This window comes from Nelumbo lutea, chromosome 5 (assembly GCF_056320005.1).
Source record: "Nelumbo lutea isolate HS-2025 chromosome 5, American lotus-T2T, whole genome shotgun sequence".
Lineage (NCBI taxonomy): Eukaryota > Viridiplantae > Streptophyta > Magnoliopsida > Proteales > Nelumbonaceae > Nelumbo > Nelumbo lutea.
Genome location: NC_142688.1, coordinates 39,452,484 through 39,476,752, shown reverse-complemented (window position 1 = coordinate 39,476,752; position 24,269 = coordinate 39,452,484). Strand labels below are relative to the sequence as shown.

At 37.7% G+C, this 24,269-nt stretch overlaps 1 protein-coding gene across 4 annotated transcripts in view; it reads right to left on the bottom strand.

Moving 5' to 3' along the window:
• LOC148851857 (ubinuclein-1-like) overlaps positions 1–24,269 on the bottom strand; it is a 46,796-nt gene that overhangs the window by 9,159 nt on the left and 13,368 nt on the right. The window contains exons 5-12 of one of the 4 annotated variants that reach the window (XM_088945981.1): positions 15,012–15,663; positions 12,567–12,666; positions 12,337–12,446; positions 12,108–12,194; positions 11,602–11,727; positions 5,066–5,203; positions 4,932–4,979; positions 4,367–4,468 (exon numbers count right to left, since the gene is read on the bottom strand). In XM_088945981.1, coding sequence (XP_088802107.1) covers positions 4,367–4,468; positions 4,932–4,979; positions 5,066–5,203; positions 11,602–11,727; positions 12,108–12,194; positions 12,337–12,446; positions 12,567–12,666; positions 15,012–15,663 — 1,363 coding nt within the window. The remainder of the gene's footprint in view (positions 1–4,366; positions 4,469–4,931; positions 4,980–5,065; positions 5,204–11,601; positions 11,728–12,107; positions 12,195–12,336; positions 12,447–12,566; positions 12,667–15,011; positions 15,664–24,269) is intronic. The other 3 variants (XM_088945983.1, XM_088945982.1, XM_088945984.1) reach the window with 3 other exon arrangements.

Here is a 24,269-nt window from a genome sequence, read left to right as displayed (position 1 = left end):
ATATCCTCATCCGGGAAGGCATACGGTTGACCAAAAAGGTAGCAGTAAGAACAACATCTCCCCAAAAATTTATAGGAACATGGGATGCAAACTAGAGGGATCTGGAAACTTCAACCACATGTCGGTTATTCCTTTCCGCCACTCTGTTATGTTGTGGAGTGTAGGAACAAGAACTTTGATGAATAACCCCAAAAGTTTCAAGATAGGTGGAGAGGGTTTTCTCAACATACTCCTTAGCATTATCAGAACAGAATATTTTGATCCGAGTGTTAAACTGGGTGAGGATGAGTTAATGAAATTTTTGCACAATAGCCGGTATTTCATCCCTAGATTTCATGAGATAAATCCAAGTGTAACGAGATTAGTCATCAATAAAAATGATAAAGTACCTGTAACCCCCCATGGTTGGCAAATGATATGGCCCCCACACGACTCACAATGAAGACTCGATAAAGACACTCCCTTAAACATATCCGGAAACAAATGACTAAAAGTAGAAAAAAACAAAATGACCAAACTGAAAGTGACATAACAAGATTTTGTCAATAGACTCTGACAATACCACTCTAAGGCAACTCCATGAGGTGGTCCAAAAGCTCTATCCGGTGTGTCCAGCAAGTATATTCCATTCGCCTCATGGCCACTCCCAATCATCCTCTAAGGTTGCAGGTCCTAAAAGACACAATGAATGGGAAAAAAGGTTATGCTACAATTCATGGATTTAGTTAAACTGCTAACAGATAAAAGGTTAGTATTAAGTTTAGGGACATGAAGGACAGAGGATAAATAAAGGGTGTCAGAGGTCTTTATATCACCCATCAGCAAGGGATATTTTCTCTTTACCAAAGAGAAGGTGGTATGAGCAGAAGAGATTAGATAGGCTGGTCATATGGTTTGATGCACCGGAATCAATAATTCAAGAGATTATATGATTACCTGAAACTGAAGCATGATTTGCAGAAGCACGAATACCTGAGTGGGCAAATGCAGATGATGATGATGATGTTGTTGGAAGAGTGAGATGAAGAAACAGTAGCTTCTAAGTGATTTAGCAGCCCCCCATACTTTTCAAAATCCGCCTTCATTGTTGCCAACTGCTCAATGGTTGATTTTTCTTCACTCTCCTTATTTCCTCCTTCAGGTACTGTAGCAAGATTAGTTGTCTTAGGCTTTCCTACCTGACTGCCCTTCTTAGAACTGTTGTTATTCTTAAACCTATCAGGAAGAAGCTCAGGATGAAGCTTCCAGCAAGTGTCCTTTGTATGCCTCGGTTTCTTGCAATATTCACATATATGTTCCCTTTTCTCAGTAGGACCCTTTGGCTTTATTCCAGCATGTGCAAAGTATTCTATAAGTGGACTCTGTAACTGAACTTGCCGCCTACTCTCCTCACTGCTTATCATATCGTATGCCTGGAAAAGAGTAACCTCATCTTTGGCCAGGATATTTTGCCTAATGATGTCAAACTCAGGGTTGAGTCCAGTGAGAAATTCAAGCACCCTATCTCTCCACCAACTTCCTATACATTTCAGCATCATTCTTACCCTCCCATACAACTGTCTTCATAACATCAATTTCTTGCCATAGGGATTTCAGTATAGAATAGTAGATTGCTACACTCTTCTCCCCCTGTCTAAGGTTCTTCACGTCACTTTTCAACTTGTAGACTCTGGCTACATTCAAATTTTGTGAATAGGTCTCAGTAACACTGTCCCATATCTCCTTAGCCGAAGACATCCAGAGATAATGCTGACTTATATGAGGTTGCATAGAGTTGACCAACCATCCAATGGTTGTATAGTTCTCCTGCATCCGTTTCTCAAATTCAGGGTCTGCCTCTTCGTGTTTCACTTTACTACCTATGAGATACCTGAGTTTTCCTCTATTAAAGACATAAATTCTTATAGACTATGCTCAAGCAAGATAATTTGTCCCATCTAACTTGATTGTGGTCACACCAGTCAAAACAGAATCTACCGAGCCAAGGCCGGAAACCGGCACTTGCTTGAACTCACTTCCGTGAGCGAGTAATCAAAAAAAATCAAAGAACCAGAAATTTGGTCTATATAAACTTACTTGAAGTCAAACCAGAACCCAGATAAATGAAAACTAGGATTTTACTCTGTCCGACTATTGGGAAGAAAGAAGATGCAGCCGCTCCTACCAGAGCTTCCCAATCTCTTCCAAACCTGAACCGCCCTCCTTTAGGAGTCAAAATACACCTCCCAAGCACAGAGCACCACACCCAAAGCTTCACCTTTACCTATACCTTCAAAAATCTCTAGTCAGCTAGGGTTTTGGGCAGCAACAAAACAGCACCACTTCTTGGCAATATCCATCCAAATTTAAACTCTCCAAACCCTTTACCAACTAGGCCAGAGATCCTCTGAGCTATAGAGAACCTATCTCTCCATACACTCTCTTAATCTAAGGGTGTATGGGAAAAGAAGAAGAAGAAAAGAAGGAAGAAAGAAACATGCTCCAATACCAAGATGTAAACCAATCCTCAAAAATAGGTGTAAACTTGAAAAATTAGAGAGAAAAATGAGGAAGAAAAGTAAGAGCAGCAGTACAAGAGAACAAGATGGAGAAAAGAGGAGGAAGTAGAAGAAAGGTCTGAATAATCCTTCCCTTTCTTCTCTAATCCTTTTTACTAAAAATTCATGTTAAAATAATTACAAGTATGCCCTTAAGTGGGCATACTTACAGTAACATAAAGAGATCAAACAAAAAGAAATAACAGGCCCATTAGCTAACAGGAAAATAGAAAAAATATTACAAGAGAAGATACTAGGACCCATTCGGCCCAATCTCTTTACATCCTTCATTCCCCTCTCCAAAACCTTAAAAGACCCACCTCCTTGATTGGCTGCACATACATGGTTTGCAAGACATGAAGAGGGAACGGAATCTGGAACCAGGGACACAAAACGCACATTAGTCGCATAAACTGAAATCACTTGGTTACCTGGGTCTGATAGACAGGTTGGAATAGGACTGTTCCCAGCATCCCTTTCTTGTTCCAGAGGTTGGTAATCATCTATCTCCCTGAGTTGGTTGGAAAGTCCTACTGCCCTTTGGTCAACATGGTGATATGTCCTCTCTACCCCTGGTTCACCCCATTTGATGCATTCCGACTCTGCTTCAGGTTCTCCTGATCTACCCCTTCTTTTATACCTGGCATATTCTGAAGTCTTGGGGATGAGTTATTCCCTTTAATGTCTTCAGCACTTCTTGTTTCCAGAAGCCCAGATCTTTTGCCTTCATTCGTCTGACCTTTCTGGCCATCTGTTTCCTGCCTCCATTTCTCCTCTATGTCACCCTGAAATAGGTTTGCTATATTCCACGTACCCATGTCACCTTATCCTATCATTTCTAGTTTGCCCATGGCTGGCCACCATCTATCTTAACATTCATATTTCTGTCACACTCATTTTTTGGATATTAACCACTTAAATAATGTAAAGAAGCTTAACAGAAAATTAGTTTCAATTTACATATCACAGATGCATATGGAATCAACCAGAAACACCAAAAAGAATCAAGATATACATGAAATGGTATAGAAAATGTATAATATACATACAGAAAGGCCATTAACACTAAAAATCAAATAAATAGTGAAAAGGTACACGAAATGAAAATGCAAAAACTACATAAAATGTTCGGAAAACAAAATGTAGATATGGAAATAATTCTTTTAACTTAAAAAGATGACTGCTATTAAATTTAGTTCAAGAAAATATGGATATGGAATTTTTTCTCAAAAATAATTGCATACCGGTGCAAATATAAACTGCACACTTTTTTACTTGCAACCCTCTAAATTTTATCACATATTTTGAGTAATAACTACAGTTTGCCTTACAAGTGGAACATGCACCACATATGCAAGAAGAGATAGATGAGTAGAATTGGGAGAAAGAAAATAAATAGATGCAAATTTTAATATGGTTGTTTTGACATGAAGCCAAGGCAAGTATTGGCATTATATGGTAAAGATGAGTGTACACTATATTCAACTTAAGTAATTAATTTATCAACACATATGCATGGAAATGCCATATCATCCATAGACCTATATATTAAAAAACTAACCAAATAAAATACACACCATAATTTAGTCTTTAAAAATTCTGAGATTTATTTTAAATGATTTTGTTAACACTATAATTTAGGGAATATCAAGCTGTGTTAAGTTTTTTTTTATTTTTTGACAAATAGGTAACGCATTTCATTCAAAAAGTGATAAACATGCTGGTATGGGTGTACCAACATTAACCCTTGCCAGCAAATTAATTTTCTAGGATGTAAACATGTACAGAGATGGGGATGAAAGAATGCAGAGAGAGAGAGAGAGGGATACCTTATGTTTGCTATACATTGCCCTCTTTCGTTCCTTTGCTCTGCAGACAGCACTTTTGATTCCATGGTTATCCATGGATCCATTTGGCCACAACTCTGCAAGCTGAACCACAGATTTTGCACACATAACAAGAACCTCAGAAAATGTTCCAGGATTTACTAAAGAATTAAGTTGCCACAATAATTAACAGATTGCACAAAAGTTAACTGAATTGATGTGAGAGAAAGACTTTGCTAAGGGCCATCTTATAACAGTTGAATTGGTTGAACTGAATCGTTTAACTGTTTTTTCTTTAAGTGAATACAACAGTCATATAATGAAATACAAGAGGTAAGGTAGTCACCAAACATGCCATTCAGCAATAAAGGAGTTTGTCACCTGCTTAAGCTCATCAACTAAAAAACAAAGTAATAAGAAATTCAACTGAAATCAAACGGCCCCTAAAACACCAGACTAACTGAGTTGGCAGTACTCTTGACAGCTTTTTTTTTCTTTTTTTTTGGAGAGTGGGGGGGGGCACCAACCTACATAAGAACTAAGAACTAAAAAAGTAGGTGCAAAATACCTCTACATACAGCTTTCTGATCTGTGGGCCCTTGTCTTCATCCATACCCTAGGACAGTCAACCAGTAAGATAATGAAAACTAAACGAAAGAAATTGCAAAAGCAAGGCACTTCATAACAGACTAAATTCAGTACCTCAACAAATAGATCATAGAGATCGCAAAGCTTGTCTTCCATAGCATCATCCATACAATATTTCCCCTTGACTCCTTTTTCTTCAGAACCAAGTGGCTCTTGAAAATCATCAGATGCTCCATCTCGTGGCTCAGATGCCTGAATAAGCATTTGCAACATCCCATCACTATAGGGGGATGAAAGCATACAAATATATATTGCCGGTTTCGTTATAAGACTACCTTTCAACTTTCAAATATAGCTTACAAACCCTTAAGAATGAGTTTCAGATTTTTCCCAACTGACGTTAACATTGTTGCATGCATGAACCCTCCTAAATGGACATGTCCATGTCAAACACACATTAGAATCCAAAAGCCCATTGGATTTTTGAGGACATTACTATGCAAGATTTCCTTTTTATAGCCTACCTTGTTTGACATAAATGAACAGCTAATGTACAAGATGAATTCCATTTTCCGTATCAAATTTTACTTGGTAACGTGACCGTCGGTGAGAGACCGTTGACGATGAGGAATCGAAGGAGCCACGGGTTGAAGGATATATGGCCTTTGAAAGACAACTGGAATTGGAAGGGATGGGCAGTCGATCACTGCAGTCAAGATGTTCGAAGTTCCCCTATTCATAGTGTAGGAGAGACAAACCAGAAAAAGAAGAGGGGAACTTAAGCAAAAGTTGTCAGCAGGTCTATCTGGCCGTTGGAGGGAGAAGCGAAGGTTAAAGCTCTCAAGGATGGTCTTTATGTGGCCACCGAAGGTTTATATAGAGGCACAAGAGTGGATTTTTTGAAGGCAAGGATTAAAAATATCGACATGATACCCGATATGGAGCGTATCGTATCAGTATCATACCTCACCGACACAGGATACGTCACAACTGGATACTTATCCTACCAGCCGTGTGTATCGGTCAGATACGCTACTATATTAGCGTGTATTGTATAGTATCGAGCGATACAATCCAACACGTATTGAAACGACAACATACCACGCGTCTACATCCATGCCTTCGTCTGACAACAACAAACCGCGTCTCACTTTAAAAAAAGGAGGCTGCCATGATTCGAACATGGAACTAAAGTTGCCCAATGACCAAGAGCATATGCCTCTTCCACCACCAAACCACTTACCACTTTTTGATAATAAAAGAAATACATTAACTTTATCAACATTAAAGTCTAGTAGTCTACATACAACCCAAAGAAACAATATATACTAATATTCAAACAACTCCAACTATAAATAAAAAGAATAATTTTCAATTTCAAGAAATTTATACAAATAAAATTATTATTAATAGAATAATTATTTTAATACATAAAACTTATAAATATGCACATTATATGTATATTCACATTTTTATAAATTATTAATTAATATTTTAATTTGCATTAAATAATAATGTATTTACTATTTACGAAAATAAAATATTATTTACAAAATATTTGAGAATATAACATAAATTGAATTGGTCAATTCCACTAATCTACATTTATATAAAAATACAATTTTTTTGTATTTTAGAAATGTTATAAAATAAAAATATTAATAATGGAGTAATTATTTTAGTAATTAAAATTTATGAATTTTCAAATGATATATATCTTCAAATTTTTAATAGATTTGATATATTTTAAATTTAGCTTATATATTTTTTTATAAATTATTAATTAATACTTTAAATTTTATAATAACATATTTATTTTTTAAAAAATGAAAATATTGTTTACCAAACATTTGAGAATTGATTTTTTTTGTTAATGTTAAAAAATAAAAATAGTAAAATAGAAATATTGATATTAGTAATTTAAATAGAATAGTTGCATATGTTTTGTAACTTGGACTTTAATAGAAAATAAAATAATAATGGCTTTGTACATGTATTAATTTCTAAGAATCTATATAATATGTCTTAGATTCTTGATTGATGCATTATCAATATAATTGCATAATATCTATGCATCTCGCTATATTAGTTGCAATATATTTCTTCATATATACCATTAAAATATAAAGCACCTACATATTTATTTATTATTACTAATCATTTTGACATAAACTTTATATTATTAATATATTTATGGAATTTCTACACATTTCAATAGTGTATCCAAGCATTTCTATACTTTTCATCTATATCCATGACTCCATGTGTTACCTAAGCATATTTGTATCCGTATCCAAGTTGTTCGATATGATACCCGATACCGATACTTTGATCCTTGTTTGAAGGCATGTCTAGTGGAGGAGGAGATCTCCTCCAAATCCTTGGAAGATCTGAAAGCTTGGGCTCTTCAAAAGTGGGACCCTTCGGGAGGGTTGAGACTGCAGAGGTTATTGAATGCAAGGACTCATTTTATATTCCCATCTGAAGAAGAAGCTAAGAGGTTTTGGAAGTCAGGGGCCAGAAACGTAGACGGTGAACTCCTTTGACTAGTCCCTTGGAATATGGCAGACCTCTGTTGGGATGGAGAGGTAAGGAAAACCTTATGGATGTGAATCTTTGGCTTACCCCTACACAGAACTCTATGTTGGTTGAGAAAATAGGAGAGACATGTGTGGAGGGTATGTTGAAACAGACAACTCGTCGCATGCCAAAGACACAACAGAATGGATTCTTATTCTGGTCAGGTGGCAGGGGCATTCCCCAACGCCTGTTCAAATTGAAGACGGGGACGAGCTGCTGGTGATCACCCTCTGGCCAGAGTTTTTACCTAAAAGAAGACCCAAACCTTCTTTATCAGGCCAAAAAATTGGATAGGTGGTGGGGAGAAATCTCAAAGAGAAGGAAAACCTAGTACTCTTGTGCGTCGTTTTTTGAGACATTAGTCCAACCTACTACTCCGCTTGGGCTGTCATTCCCGGTTAAAGAGATTTGGAGCAAACCCATTCCCCCTCGGGTTGGTAGTTTTTGTTGGGAAATTTTCCTATAAAGAGTTAACACAAATGACTTGCTTGAAAGAAAGAGACCCAACTGCTGTTTACTTCCCAATAGGTGTATTCTTTGCAAAGCTGATGGGGAAACGGGTTATCATATTATGGTTACTTGTCCAGTTACTAAGACTGTTTGGGAGTGGGTGTTTTCTCTTTTTGGGTATACTTGGATCCCCCTATGAGTGTGCAATGCTTGTTCTCTCCTTTTTTCTTTAGTTGGCCTAAGAGAAGGGGGAAGATTATGTGAAGAAGCATTAGGGCTGCAGTGTGATTGTCAATATGGGAAGAAAGAAATTCACGAATTTTTTCAGATAAGGAAAGAACCACAGAAAACCTAACAGATTTGATACTTTCAAGGGTTGCTCATTGGCTTAAATCAATGGAGATATTCTCTGAATTCTCTATGGCAGACATGCTGAGAAAGTGGAAAGAGGTTGCTAGTGCTGCTATGTATAAAAGGAACTGTAGTCCCACTTGGACCCCCCTTCCCGCCAGATTCATAAAACTGAATTTTGATGGATGTAGCTTAAGGAATCCAGGGCCTTCTGGGATAGGGGGTGTTTTCAGGAATGAGGGGGGGTATATAACTGCCATGTTCTCTGGGCCAATTGGAGAGGGTGACTCTCTTAGGGCCGAAATTCTAGCAGTTCTTGAAGGAATCCAAAGAGCAAGAGAATTAAGCATTAGATGCTTAGTGATTGAGGGGGACTCGAAGGTGGTGATTAGGTGGCTGAAAGGAGATATCAGTGGCTTGTGGAGCTACAGAAATGAGAAGAAAAAATAATTGGCCGTGTAAGGACTTAGAGGTGCAATACAGCTGAGTGAAGAGAAGTGCCAACTCAATGGCTGATGGGTTATCTAAGCAAGGGGTGGCTAAGGATTCTTTGTTTTGGGCACATTTTTAGTATTTTGTTGCCATTTTGATGTTGGGGAGTTAAGATAGTTTACCTCCCCATTTTCTGTAATTAATTTTCACAAGTATTATTCATTAATAAAGATTTCTGTAATCGATCAACAAAAAAAAGAAATCTCAAAGGGAAGGGAGTTTCGCAGGCACATATCATTGGATTGCTGGTCGGCGCCAAAGAAGGCAGTAGTACAGCTATAGAGACCACTTCAATAATCGATGGGGGTGACGTGGCACCTTTCCAAAGCATTGGCCCGAGGGAACCCTCTTCGGTCGTAGAGAGGCAGACGCTTGGTGGGCCCGAGTCGATGGTGTCTTAGCAAGAGTTTCAAATTTTAAACGAGGAGGTTTTAGAGGCTTTGGTGTCTAGATGCATCGGGAAATTAAGATGGATTTTGGGAAGGAGATCTTGGGACAAATGGCAGGGTTAGGGGCGGGATCTATTGACTTCCAAGATGAGCCTCGCACCATGGAAGGGGGACACTCACAAGACAGTTGCATGGGCGAACTACTAGGTACTACCTCCACCTAATCAGATGGAACCGAGTGCCAAGCTATACATTTTTTTTACTTGACTCAACCCCAAGCCGAGTCTGGTCAGTTCGTTGAAAGTCTTACCAATGAGTCTCCCTCGTCCTCTTTACAGGGAGAAGTCGCTGTAGCCCTTGACTCATGCAAAATTCAAGAAAGAAGAAAACTACCCGTGTCTGTTTCACCATTTAGCGGTGTGTTCGATCATTGCGAGGGAGACTGCCAGGAACAAGAGCTCGTGCCAGAAATCGAGCTTCGCTACAATGATGCAGTAGAGCCTAGGATGGAGTTGGCTGTTCAATCTAGAGGAGGGGACTTGGAGGTTTCAGAGGTTTCAGAAGTGTCACCTACCACAGCCCCTTTGGCTTCCTTACCAGCAGAGGAATGGCCAATGGTAGGGGAAGCTTCCGCCATTTTAGTAGGTATTATAGGGTCAGGGGGTGAGCTTGCAGAAGGGAACCCTCCCATGGAAGAGCCTTCCACTTGGGTTCTATCAAAAGTCCTAGAGATTTAAACTGTTATCTTGGAATATTAGAGGTTTAAACTCAGGGCGTAGAAGTGTAGTGGCTGGCTCTCTTATAAGGGGGTGGAATCCTGGTATTCTTTGCCTACAGGAAACAAAAATGGAAGCAATTGAGCCTCAAACAATCAGAAATGTTTGGGGGGAAAGGATTGTAATTGGAAAGTATTGCCAGCTGTTAGGACTGCAGGTGGTGTGGTGGTGATCTGCGATGTGAGTAAAGTGGAGACAAAAGGCAAGAAGGCGGGACAGTTTTCTGTTTCAGTAAGATTTCAGGTATTGGAGGATGGATGGGGTTTGTTATGTCAGATGTGTATGGCCCGAAAGATAATAGTTTAAGGGCAGCTTTCTGGGCAGAGCTCAGTACAGTCAAAGAGGAATGGGACAAACCTTGGGCAGTAGGGGGAGATATTAACACTATTCGGTTTTCTCATGAGAAAGAGGAAAGGGCAGACCAGGTAGGGGCTTAAGAAGCTTTACCGAGTCTATGGGAAGGTGGGAATTGGTGGATCTACCTCTCTTAGGAGCCAAGTATACTCGGACAAACAACCACGAGGAGGCTACTTTAGTCCAGCTAGACCAGTTTGTGGTTTCTATGGAGTGGGTAGAGAGGTTTCCCAACTTATCTCTCGAAGCCTTACCAAGGCCTTTATCTGACCATGCACCCATCTGTTTAGACTGTAGTGACTTACAATCAAAACCATCTCCCTTCAAATTTGAAAATGCATGGCTTGAAGAAGAGGGTTTTGTAGATTTTTTAAGAAGTTGGTGGGAAGAGAATCATGTGGAAGGTTTAGCCAGTCATGTGGTGAACAAAAAGCTAAACCTTGAAAGAGAGGATCAGAACTTGGAAAAAGGAGGCCCTCAACTTGGCAGATCAGAGAAAAAAAAAGCTATTTGGAGGTAATTGCAGAACTTGATAAGGCTGGGGAAGAAAGATATCTCTCTCAAGAGGAGAGGAGGAAGAGATTGGTCGCAAAACCGGACCTTGACAAACTCGCTTTTCAAGAGGAGATGAGATGGAGGCAACATTCCAAATGCCTTTGGTTGAAGAAGGGAGATCAGAACACAAAGCTCTTTCATAAGATGGCTAGTGCAAAAAGGCGAGAAAATGCCATTAAAAGTCTTTTTTTAAATGGAGAAGTGGTTGAGGATGACAAATTATATAAGAATATGAACTACAACTCTTTTTTGTACATGAAAATATCTTTTTGTAAAGCAGGGCTGGGGAGTGTAGAGCTGCTTGAGAAGTTTTTCTTTTTTGTAATTCCCCATGTACAGCTTCTTGTTGTACATGATTTTTTTCTTCCTTAATGAATTCATACTTTACCTGTTTCAAAAAAAAAATTACTTGGCATGTGGTAACAAAGGCAACACTTTTTGCAGGTATACAATGTTAGAATTCAAAAAATATGAACTATCTTAACAGTATATATCCTATTCCCATGATCATTCATATTGCAAAGTCAAATTGTTGGACACATTGAATTCCAACTTCTGTGTCCACGTCCATGCAACATTGTCACTAAGACAAAAATTTGTGGACAAACGATAATCATATCAGCATGGATAAATTGCAATGATAATTTCTTTAAAATTTGAACCAATATGGTCATGTCATATCATATATTCAATCAGAGGCTACCTTGGACTTTAAAGAGAGAGCCTGCACTTTTATCATTTCAACAATCTCCTTCTTTATTTGTTGGAAGCGATCATCTTTTGCTTGTTTTGCTGTCAAACCCAGTTCAACCATCTCCTTCAAGTTTCTCTGTGGCAAAGACATGTTAGTTAGTATTTATAACTTCCGTATCCTTAAAGGGAGAAAAGGTCAACCAACAACTGACCCCCCCCCCAAAAAAAAAAGAAAGAAAGAAAGAAAGAGGTAACTAAATGGAAGTTCTGCTTATAAACTGAAGGCATGAAGCATTAAGTTAATAAATAACTGGGAATGACTCAATGAGGTTTTTACGGAGTACAAGATTCACTAACAAGTATGAAAGTCTATTGTCATAATTCAAGCCTCATCCCAGTTATTTGGAATCAGCAATTCACAATAAATAGCATTGTGAAATTGAGAAAAGAGGGTTGAAGTAAACACTATTGAGATGTAGGTTCAATTTCTTAAAAATAGAGGGAGAACTAAAATACCTTCAATGTTTTGAGTTGCACCAAGTGGCCAAGAATACTCATAAGGCGATTTATTAACTCTTCTGATATTTTTCCTTGGCTTGACTGCTGCAACCCACAGGATGAAATGATTTAGAATTATTCTAGATATATCAATTAAAGGTTATACGAGTGTTAACAAGTAAAGAAAACTAAAAAAAATAAAAATATCATGATACAAATAGTACTTCAAAAAGCTATCTTTCAGTACCGCCAATCTGGCAACTTTAGCAAGCTTCTGTTTTACTTCTCGAGGCAATCTCCTTTTGACTGCCTGGGATGAAGCATCAGCATCCTGAACTTCCATAATAGGTGGTCTTGCTGTAACAGAAGCATTGATTTAAAATAGTCATCAAATAAAGGATCGAAAAAACAAATAATAAATTCAGAAACTTATAGATACAAAGATATTAAGTTTGAAGAGACAATTGCAAAACTTACACTCTGCGACCATCTTCTCCAGCTCCCTGATGGCCCTTTCAAGCATTGTACCTTTTGGCCTAACAGTAGAGCCTTCCTTTACATGCATGGATGAAGTCTTCTGATCACAGTTAGCTATAAATCAACACCAACTAAACGGCTCACAGGACATATAAATCAGCAATGCAAAGCGACATATGAAGATAAATCTAATCATGTTAGGACACAGGGAAAGAAAAGCATTGAGATAACAAGAGGATTGCAGCTCATATATATTATATATAAAAAGGTCATTACCCAATGTTAGTCAAAGCTATCTGGGGTATTGGGAGGTGTAGACTGATGCAGACCTAACCTTTACCCCTTTTTTTGCACAAAACGGACGCTCTCAGACTTGAACCCACATTCTGACACTTGTCAACCCGAGATTTTACTATTGCACCAAGCAATAGATCCTATTGTAGCTCATATATATTTCCTATTTAATTTGACTGGCTTATGGTATATCCATATTTCTAAGATGTAGATAGAACATCTTTTAGTTCTAGTTTCTGGTTCACATTAAATATTATTTCTGAAGATGTATGACTTAATTATCCCAGAGATACTGGAAAAGAAACGGGCCAGATATTGATATATCATTGTAAAATTCTGACCTAAAATCTGTATTAAGTCAGCTGATCTGTTGATGTTGTTTCTTTTGACTGTCTTCTCTATGTCAGCCTTTGAGATATATGAGAAGTTTTACTTAGATATTTAACATAAATGCATGGTTACTGATCAAAAAATAAAAAACTAGAACTAAAATCAAATAAGAAAACAGTCTAAATTTTTAGATCTGAGTCCCTTTCAGTAGAAACTTCTTTTTTTTTTTTTTGTACCTTCCAGATTGAAACTTGAATCATGTCATTTTATTGGTATTAATCCTGTCAATTTTTAATATAAGAGTTCAAACAATTAATGGTATTCTATTCTATTGCATACATGTAGGTTTCAGTATAAATTTTTTATTGAGAACGTATTGTATTAAAGAAACCAAAAATTACATCAGCCTATGTACACAGAGAAGATAGGAGTAGCAGATTGCAGAAATACTCAAAACATTTCAATATACAAAATTATCTGGTCTGCCTTTCATATGCCACGACCATGGTTCAAAGTATCTATACGCTCAATATTAAAAATCAAGTAATGAGCCATATAAAGCATTCATACTCTCTTTTAAAAGTTTCACTGAACGCCCATCATTCCACCATCACTTCACACCTACTACCATTATTAAAGCTTACCAGATGTCCCTAATTCCTTGTATTCAGTATATTAGCAACCTCAAAAGTTGATACATATCGTACAATATGGTAAGATACAAACATATCAATACTTTGAAATGTAAACTGGAAGTACAACAACCAAATGAACTAAGGATGTTAACATTATGAATACATTTCTAGCTTTTTGTGAGCTATGCTCGTGTATATATTAGAATATCCAAGGTTACAATTCACAAAAAAAAAAAAACAGGATTTTGACATAGAAGAAATTGATGGCTTATCCATAAAATCTGTGGCTTTTGCATAAACTGGGACAGAGCTTCTTGGAGTGTCAAAGTATGGTTTATGAATATTTCAAAATGTTGGATGAAAAGGATTTATTATGGACTGAGAAGGATAACCAAGACAGAGTGACAATGGAAGAAAGCTTATGCAGGGTTAAGGGAAGAAAGAAGAGATAGGGGCTACAGGAGGGAAGATAAGGGTAGAAGAGGGAGGTGCATTGCCTGAGTTCCCTTAGGATATGTTGATAGGAGAGTGGTTGTTGATTAATGTTTGACACTGAGAAGCCAAATTGTCTGGTTACTATTTAGTGATGCTTGGCTTGGCAGTTGCTGACACTGTTTAATTCGCATGGATCTCTTGTTGGTTAAATTCTAGTACTTATGAGAAATTCTTTGTACATATAGATCTATTATAGAATTTAGCTTCTAGACTTCTCAGGGGATTCTGGCATTTGGAGACTGTTCTTCTTTTGCTGTTACTTTCCAGTCATAGGGACAACCTCATATAGTTTCCTTTTTAATTTTCACTTTCATTAAAAGAATTAACAAGCAGTATATTGACCAAGATATTCAATAAATTTGCATCATCTCTGTATAACAAAATGCTTTTGTTCAGGAAGATGGTGAAAATAAGAGATTCTAATCTCAAACTAATCTCATTTTGATGAATAAAAGGCTATTAATCAAAATAAAAATTAAAAAAAAAAAAGAAACAAGTAACCTTTTAAGCAATTACCAAATACCAAGTAACAAAAGCAGTAATTTGCAAGAGCTGAAGCAAAGTCACCGAACTTAAGCAAGAAAGAGTTTGTCATCATGCCTCAAAACTCTCAGCAAATATATAACAATGCAAATGGAAAAAGAAAGGGAAAACCAAGCCATACAGATTTCCAGAATTAATGATTACTTACAGCAGTTTGCACCGGGTACTTGATCACAGAGGAATTAAGGTCAGGCAGTTGACTGCTGCAATTTTTCTCCTTCTGCCTAACTTTGCTGGATAGCTCTAGTTCGTTCATATCATTCAATTGTCTATTGGATTGAGGCTCAATCTGAGTTGAAGTATTTTTATCCCGATACAAATGAAGCAAAGCATCAGATGACTCACTTGAAACTTTCAATTTACTACCAAGCTCTCTATGTTGGACAGTTCCAGTCCTCTGCCTTTCAATGTCCTTTCCTTCTGGAAATACAGAAGCATCCTTATTTAATATTTTTGCAGATGAAGGATTATCTGGTTTAGTACTAGAATCAGTGGATTTTTTCTTGGAAAGTCCTACAGGAGCATTCAATTGATTCTGAACTTTCTCATCTTCATAATATTCACTTATAGCAGCTAAACTTTGAGATGGACTAGAAGATTTTGTCCCTCCCAATGGTGCTGTCCTTGCAGCAGCTTTCATCCTCACATTACCCAATTTAGCATTTTTACTTGGAATATCATCACCATCTTTTGTATGTTTATTTGGTGCATTTTCACAATCCTTTTCAATACGAGACTTTGCAAGATCCTTCCTCCTTCGTTTCTTTGGTTGGTGGTCAGGTGATGCAACAGGTTCATTTCTAGAGGACATAAAGCAAAGAAACAGGTAAAACATCAAACTCAAAAAATTAAAAAAACAAAAAAAAAAAGCATGGCCCATACAAGAAGATGATTAAGAATTTTATCCCATATGCTTCAATATAAGCATTTTATCCTATGTAAATAGGCAGCACTAAATTTTTTACACACAATATAAATAATGGCCAATATTCCAATATGTCATTCTTCATGCAACGAGGCAAATATTTTTCAAAGTGTATGGTCTTAGAAGCTTATTTTGGAGCAATTTGTATGATGCCCCTTTTGTATATTGTACCTCAATGGTTGGGTTTTTTTATTTCTGATCAATGTATATACTCTTATTTGTCTAAAATATGTAGGGCAATATAAACTTCTTTTTTTATTAAAGTTTAACCAAATTTCATTAAAGAAAGAAAAGTACATGAGAAGATGTACATAGCAGGGATAGAACCCCAAAGCTTACAGAGGAGGAATACTATCACCATACAGCTCTTCCAGAAATACACCACATTTGGCTAATCCATCCACCATGTGATTTAGTTCCCTGGGAATCCAAGTTAGTCTTGTATTTAGGCAGTTCAGGGAGTCCCTAGCCCTTTCATCCCTTAAACAACCTCCAATTACAACTAAACCAGGGTTGCCTGAAGTGCTTCCATCAAAGTTTAGGATCACCACACCTTTGTAGAAAAATATGTGGTTGTCTCAAACTTACTTGTTGAGGGTGTGGGAGAAACAGAAAGGTGTGCACAACTCTGTTGAGGCCATTGACTGAAAGACCTCTGAACAAATCCGAGTTGACAGCCCAGAGGTTACAGAGGTAAGTGATGTCTGAGGTCAGCTCTTCAATGGGCCTAAATTTGTTGCCAAACAGGCGTTTGTTTCTTACCTCCCAAACTCCCCACATTACTGCATGTAGTACAGTTTGCCACTAAACTTTGACTCTTTTGCTTAGTCCTGTTCCTTTCCACTGATGCACAAAATCCAGAATATGCTCTGAGAATACCCAACTGCAACCAGCCAGACTCAAGAAATAGAACCATATCTTTTAAGTGAACTTACAATGAAGAAGAATGTGGTCAGCTGATTCACCTTCACTTAGGCGTTTGTTTCTTACCTCCCAAACTCCCCACATTACTGCATGTAGTACAGTTTGCCACTAAACTTTGACTCTTTTGCTTAGTCATGTTCCTTTCCACTGATGCACAAAATCCAGAATATGCTCTGAGAATACCCAACTGCAACCAGCCAGACTCAAGAAATAGAACCATATCTTTTAAGTGAACTTACAATGAAGAAGAATGTGATCAGCTGATTCACCTTCACTTAGGCATAATAAGCAAGCATGGGGAGGGATAAATAGTCTTCCCAAGTTCTTCTTCACAAGGTCACAAGTGTTTATTTTCTGAAGACAAGCTTCCCAGACAAAGAAATAGACTCCTGAAGGAATATGGCTGCACCAGATCTTCTTGAAGGGGAAGGAAGAGCATTGTTCACCTGCAGTTAGAACCTTGCACATAGACTTAGAAGAGAATTCGCCTATTGTGTGGAGGGTCCAAATTCGGGTGTCAGAGGAGGAGGGGGAGATGTAGACTTCTTTAAGGGTTTGTAAAAGAGCAACTAGGTCAAAAATCTCCGGGTCCCTTGGGGGTCTTCTAAGGTGTAGACTTCTTCTTGCCGCTTTCTTCAATTAAAAGTCAATGTAGTTAAAAAAAATTGAAAACATCACCAGTATCCTGAACATTAAAGCAAGTATGGCAATACTGCAACAGAAGTGAAAGAAAAAATGTTTTTCCTATATAAATATGCAACTATTTACATTTGCTCATTTTGACAAGGTTTCATCCTAACATAACCCCACATTCATCTGTAAATTAAAGAAGAGATCCACTAAAATGGTCATATTAAGGTAAACAAAATTTCCCCTCATTTTCTCTATTAATATCTGGGAATGACCTGCAAAGCTCCAATTAATCAGTAACCAACTTGGACTCAAGCCCTCATAAATGTATAGTTGATTGTTTGAGACTCTTGAACTTTGAAGATGCATTTTATCAAACTTACCCCAGAATATTATGTATTCAGTAAAATAAATAAACACCATCTCATATCTTCTTTCCTGGAACTTGAGCCTTAGAAGGGATGCAAGAGACTCCAAAACTCAAAAAAAAAAGTACAAATCTACCTTTTGGGTAGATGCAAAAGTTTGCTCCCCAAGCCCTAGAGGATCACTTGTTTTCTGCTTCTTTTTCAAGATACTGCACCAAATGGACCAACCTCTACATGGAATGGGCTTACACACCAAACCTCCTAAAGATATGTAGTTCCTCATCCACTCCACCAACTTCTTGGAGAATCTCTAGAACAAGGTCCCAGAATCTGTTTACTTTTAGGGTTGGCTCCTAGTGGTAACCCTAAATAACTCAAAAGTAGACCTGGCAAAAAGTTGACCCAACCCGCGAACCCGACCCAACCCAACCCCAAAAAAAACAGGGTTAGGGTCTCATACTTAGCTACCCGAATGTGAAAATGACCCAACCCAACCCAACCCAAAAAAAAACTAGGTTGGGTTGGGTTGGGTCATGGGTCACCCACCGACCCGATTGTCAAGTCTAATTGGGATTATTTATGCATTGTTAGAAGTTTCCACTCTTTATTTTTTTCTATTTAGTATTTACTTTTTAATGGTTACTCTTTAAATTGTTAAATATTCAAGTTTTTTATTTTATATTTGGAAATTTAAGGTTAATTCTTTTAATTTTGACATTTTTCATGTAATTTTTCTTTATCTTTTTAAATTTCAATTATTTTTTGGGATGACCGAATTGACCCATGAGTCAACCCTAACCCGAACAATTAGGGTTAGGGTCTAGCATTTGACAACCCAACCCGAAATTTAACCCAACACGAAATCAACCCAAAGTACTTCGACCCAACCCGCCCAACCCAATTGCCAGGTCTACTCAAAAGCCACCTAGTCACTAAACACCCTAAATAACCTGCACACTATTTAACCACCTTATCTTCCAAACTAATTCCTACACACAACTCTTCTCCAAATTAATCTTTAGATTTGAAATGTATCCAAAGAGCCTCACCACCAACTTCAAGTTCCCCACCCAATGAGACTACCCTTCACTGAAGAGAATAATGTCATCGACAAACTAAAGGTGTATCAGCACTACTTCCTCACTCTCCATTCTTTAGCCATCAAAGTCATTTGGAAAGGCCCTTCTCCTCCAAAGGCAAAAGTATATTATTGGGAAGCAGCACATCATATTATTAAACTTGTCAAAGGCTCCAACAGAGACAGAAGGCTCCTCTATCTCAAGAATGAGAGTGCAAACCACCTTTTATTTTCTTTTTTCATTTGTGCCCTATGTACAGAACCACTATTTTTTTTAAGATCAATAAAAAAGGAATTTTTGTTAAAATGTAAAAAAGATTACACAGGTGACCAAATGATAAGGCATCACCCATTACCTAAAAAAATCTGCAAACAAATACAACAAAAACAATAAGAAAAACAAATCTTACTGCACCTCTAATGCCTTCCAAAAACAAGCTCCAGACTCTTCTCTCTTGACTCCTTGAAAATCCGGAAGCACCAGCACCCAATAGAGCACTTTTACACCTACCATCCTGTGTAACTTCTCTTTAGACTTGTGTTTCCCATCAAAGAGCAGCCTGTTTATTTCTTTCCCTATTTCCCAACAGACTGCAAAGGGAATGGCAATTCCAAAAATCTTTGCCATTTTGCTGCCTCTGAGAAGTGGCCACAAATCAAAGATTTCTTTAGACGTTTGAGGTGACCACATCTCTTTACAAACAACCAATAGAAGTAGTACCAAACAAAGCTTATGAAGTCGAAGACCAAAAGAAGCATGATGTGTTCAACATTTGATTCGCATAGAACACATCTACTTTCCATGCAGAATGTTGGAGGAATTGGGTAAGAATGTTGTTCATTGCACCAACCACCCGAACACTTCCATTCTTGGAGGAATTGGGTTACCCCAAAAACCACCAAAAGAATCCCTTTTAACCTATCTTTCTGACAAAGCTTTGTAGTAAGATTTCAATTCACCACCTCACATCCGGACCCTCAAAAAAAACCTTCGTCTTTTGCATCCTGGCCATAAAATTCATAACATTCTTCAAACTCCCAATCGAAAAAAGGTCCTTTGAAAATGAAACACGCACTACCCTTCTTTGCTGAACATCAAAACATTGTGAGATTGTTACATTTTTCCTACTCAAATTATAAAGCTTTGGAAATAAGTCACACAACTTTCTTGCTTCCAACCAATCATCTGTCAACTAACATAAAATAGAATAACAAATCAAGAAGAAAATAAGAAAGAGAAATAGAGAAAACACCAAGATTTAACGTGGTTCAGCTTGGTAGCATACATCCATGGGAAGAGAGTGAAAAATATCCACTATGAGAACAAGAGATACATAGCAGACCTCTCTACAGACTCACAACAAAACATCCACTCTCACTCAACCCTAATCCCATAAACCAATGGCTTAAATAAGCAAAAGGGCAAATTATATCAGAATTTCAAATAGACCCCTCTTCCTCCCATAAACACATACAAGTCCCCAAAATATATCAGCATTACAAATATATCCTTATAACCTCCAAAAATCCGAATGCAATATATCTCTCTACACCTTCCCTCAAACTCAAGGTGGGGAAACCAGCTTGAGTTTGCAAGTAAGGATGTTAAAGCAACCTCCATGAAAATAGGTTTATTGTTGAAGCAACAGTCATAAAACTTAAGATGTTGACGGGCCTCTTAGAAACCAAAGTTAGATGTTAGAAAGTTGAATGAACTCGTGCCGGAAAGCCAGAGTAGAGCCAAGTCATGATCTAGTAATCACCAAACTAAAGTTGGCTGACGGGAAACCAACACATATCATACCAAAGAATCAAATTTAGCCATCAAAAGACTAATCACAATCACCGAACCAAAGAACAAACCATGCCAAACAACTAGATCATCGGAAATGCAAACAGAATTACCAAAACAAAGTTGGCTAGCAGAAAGCCAACTATGCTGAATTCCATAAACCGAGCAAAGATTTAGAGTTGAACAATGGAAATCCAACTATGAACTCCATAAACCAAATTGACGAATCGGAATTGGCCAATTGAAAAGCCAACTAGATAAAGTGAATCAAAATTCCATGTCACCGAAGGAGATTAAAACTTCAAGGATTTCTTCAATAATAACTCTGAATTGATAAGCATAATAAAGGATCATTGCCGAAGCATTTCGTCAAACATCTTCCATGCAAAACATGTATGAGGTAAACAAACCAGATATTGATATTGATTGATGATAATAGATCCATCATTTACCAAAATAGCCCAAATATCAAACCAAACCACAAACAAGATCAGAACCGATCATAACAATGCAGAACCATTGTAGAAATTTGCACCATCGAGACATTTTCTCGAACACCAAATACTCACCTTGATCTCCAATATCACATGATTATATTGATAATCATAAATGGATCAAAGAAGTTGCAGTGCCTTTATAATACTTCTTCAAAAAATTAGAACTCCCAAAGAAACACCAAACTTAGCTAAATGAGCAACAAACCAACCTTTTAGACAATAAATCAAACAGTTGATATGCAACATAGAAACCAAAATTTGCTTTAAGATATGAACTAGTTCAGATGCTAGGGAACATAACCGACAAGATGACGAGGGAAAATACAAATCCTTCCAGAGAGCAAACAAAAGAGAAATTTCCAAATAAAGCTTTAATAGTGTTATAAATAAGGACTGGAAAATGCCCTAATATACCAACCAAATCAGATTTCCTTGCCCAAATGACGACCCTTTGATCTTCTTTTTCATATAAAAACAACCTGAACTCGAAAAGCACAAGTCTAGATTCCACCAGGTATGAGATAACCAAAAGAACATCCAAATCTAATGTTACTTTTTCCTAGTTCCCAAAAGAAGCAAAGAGAAGCAATATCACCCCTTTTAGGGTCTGGTAAAATTCTACAAAAATGATGAAAAATATTCAGAAATATTCTTCATTGAATGGTAAAACTCCCTAACAGAATGCTTCATAGATTCAAGCATCATAGACCTCGCATGAACAGCAACATGAATGGTAGCCGTGAACAGTAACTTGATTGCTAGTCTTCCTTAGTTCACCAGACTAATTCCCACACTAAACCCACTCTGATACCATGTCAACTAACATAAAATAGAATAACAAATCAACAAGGAAATAAGAAGGAAAAACAGAGAAAAGACCAAGATTTAACGTGGTTCAGCTCGGTAGCCTACATCCACGGGAAGAGAGGGAAAATATCCACTATGAGAACAAAAGATACATGACAGACCTCTCTACAGACCCACAACAAAATATTCACTCACTCAACCCTAATCCCATAAACTAATGGCTTACATAAGCAAAAAGGCAAATTATATCAGAATTTCAAACAGGCCCCTCTTTCTCCCATAAATACATACAAGTCCCCAAAATTATTGATTATAAATATACCCCAGTAACCTCAAAAAACCCAAATAAAATATCTTTCTAGTTTCTACGTCATCCTCCCAAAACCGAATGCTTGGCCCATCTCCCACTCACCAAGAAATAAAAGGCATCAAAAAAATAGATTTAAAACATCATAATTCCTTTCCACAAACTCACCCCATATGAAGAAGATACCCCCTTAGGAAGCTAGGGTCCCACCCAAAGTTAATCACCCCATACTTACAAGCAATGACTCTCCTCCACAAACCCGCCTCCTACTCCAATCTCACTTCCCCAACAAAGCCTGATTAAGCATCTTCACCTTTCTAATCCCTAAACCCCATCCTTAGCCCTACATAACCTATCCCACCTCACCAAATGAAGCTTCTTTTGGTCCACCTTTAAATTCTACAAAAACTCCCTGCAACCTCTCAATTCCATCTTCCACGCTAGCTGGAACCTTCAACAACGACATGCAATAGATTGGCAGATTATATAAACAAACAAAAAAAAGCCTTGATTAAAGTGAATCTTCCCCCCAAAGGAGAGGTACCTTTCCTTCCACCCAGCTAACCTCTGCTCAATTCTGTGACTTCTGTCCAACACTGGCTCCAAATAGAAAGAATCCCCACTTTGACCCCGATTTGTAACCCCAAGAAAATACCCTACTAAGCAACTCAATGCCACTGTGAAATCTTCCAAAACCCCCCTGCTGAATATCCCCTACCCAAATCATCACGCTCTTACTCAAATTAATCTTCAATCCAGCCAGTATCTCAAAACACTTCAAAATTGCCCTCAACCTCAGAACTTATTGAACTGATCCATCAACAAAAAATTATTGTCTTGTCCACATACTATAAATGTTAGATGGAGACCCTTCCCTTCCAACCCCCTCCCTACAAAACCACTTTATTGTCCATTTTAAGGGCATCTCGGATGCCTCACATATTTATAAATTATTTCATGGAAATTTGGTCTCTTGTCAAACAAAAAGGCAAAAAAAAAATATTGTGGGAGTGTACAAGGGCAGTCATTTTGTAGAGTTTTAAGGGAAGAGGGGAATGCAAGAATATTTGAGAACAAAAAAAGAACAAAATAGTCATTCTCTGATAGACATCATCATGGTGAGAATTTACATTGCGCTTTAACATGTGTAGTTCAAGGGAATCACAATGGATGACCTAATTATTATTGAGTGGCAGGTAAGCTATTACAGGATTATCTATTAAAAGATAGCATAAAAGCATGGAACGGAGTTGGAGAGCGGGTGGAGCTGAATGTGGTTGGCCTAGCAGAGGGTTTGGTAATCCTATGGGAACCAAGGGTTTTTAGAAAGGTAGAGGAGTGGGTTGGGATGCATTCTGAGTCAGTCTGCTTGCAAAAGGTTAATGGGGTTTGGTCCTAGGGTGTGACAAATGTGTATGGGCCAAATAAGGAAGGGGAAAGAGGAGAGTTCTGGAAGGAGCTAAGAAGGGTAAGGCAGAGCTGGGAGGGGCCGTGGTGCCTGGGGAGAATTCAGGAGTGAGATGAAAGGGGGAAGGGTGAGGAGACTGAGCTTCATTTGGAGATTCTACTTCTTCCTATTTGGGGTCCCCATTTTCCACCCATCCTCAACTACACAGATCTCTGTTTGGCCAAAGTTCAGAGGAAGCAAGAAAGCTAAAATTATCTGGAGCTGCACCCCTTTTGCAGTCTGCTGGTCTCTGTGGTGGGAAAGGAACAGGAGGCTCTTTGAAGGAAAGGAAAAGAGTATCGAAGTGAGATTTTGTAGAGAATTTCTGGCACATTCTTGAGATTCAAGCCTGTAATGTGAATCATTTTAGTCTAGTCTGATGTACTTTGTTCTCTAGTGTGTCTGTCATTTTGACACCCGATTAGATTATACCAATTTTATTTTGAATAAAAGATTTTCTTCATTACTCTTCAAAAAAAAATGGAAAAGAATTGGAGGGCTTCGAAAGCAGATAGAAGGAAGTTTAACTTTGATGGTTGCAATCTAGGCAACATGGGTGCATTGGGCATGGGGGGAGATATAAGAGATTATAAGGACAAATATATTCATGATTTGCTGAACAGATATACCT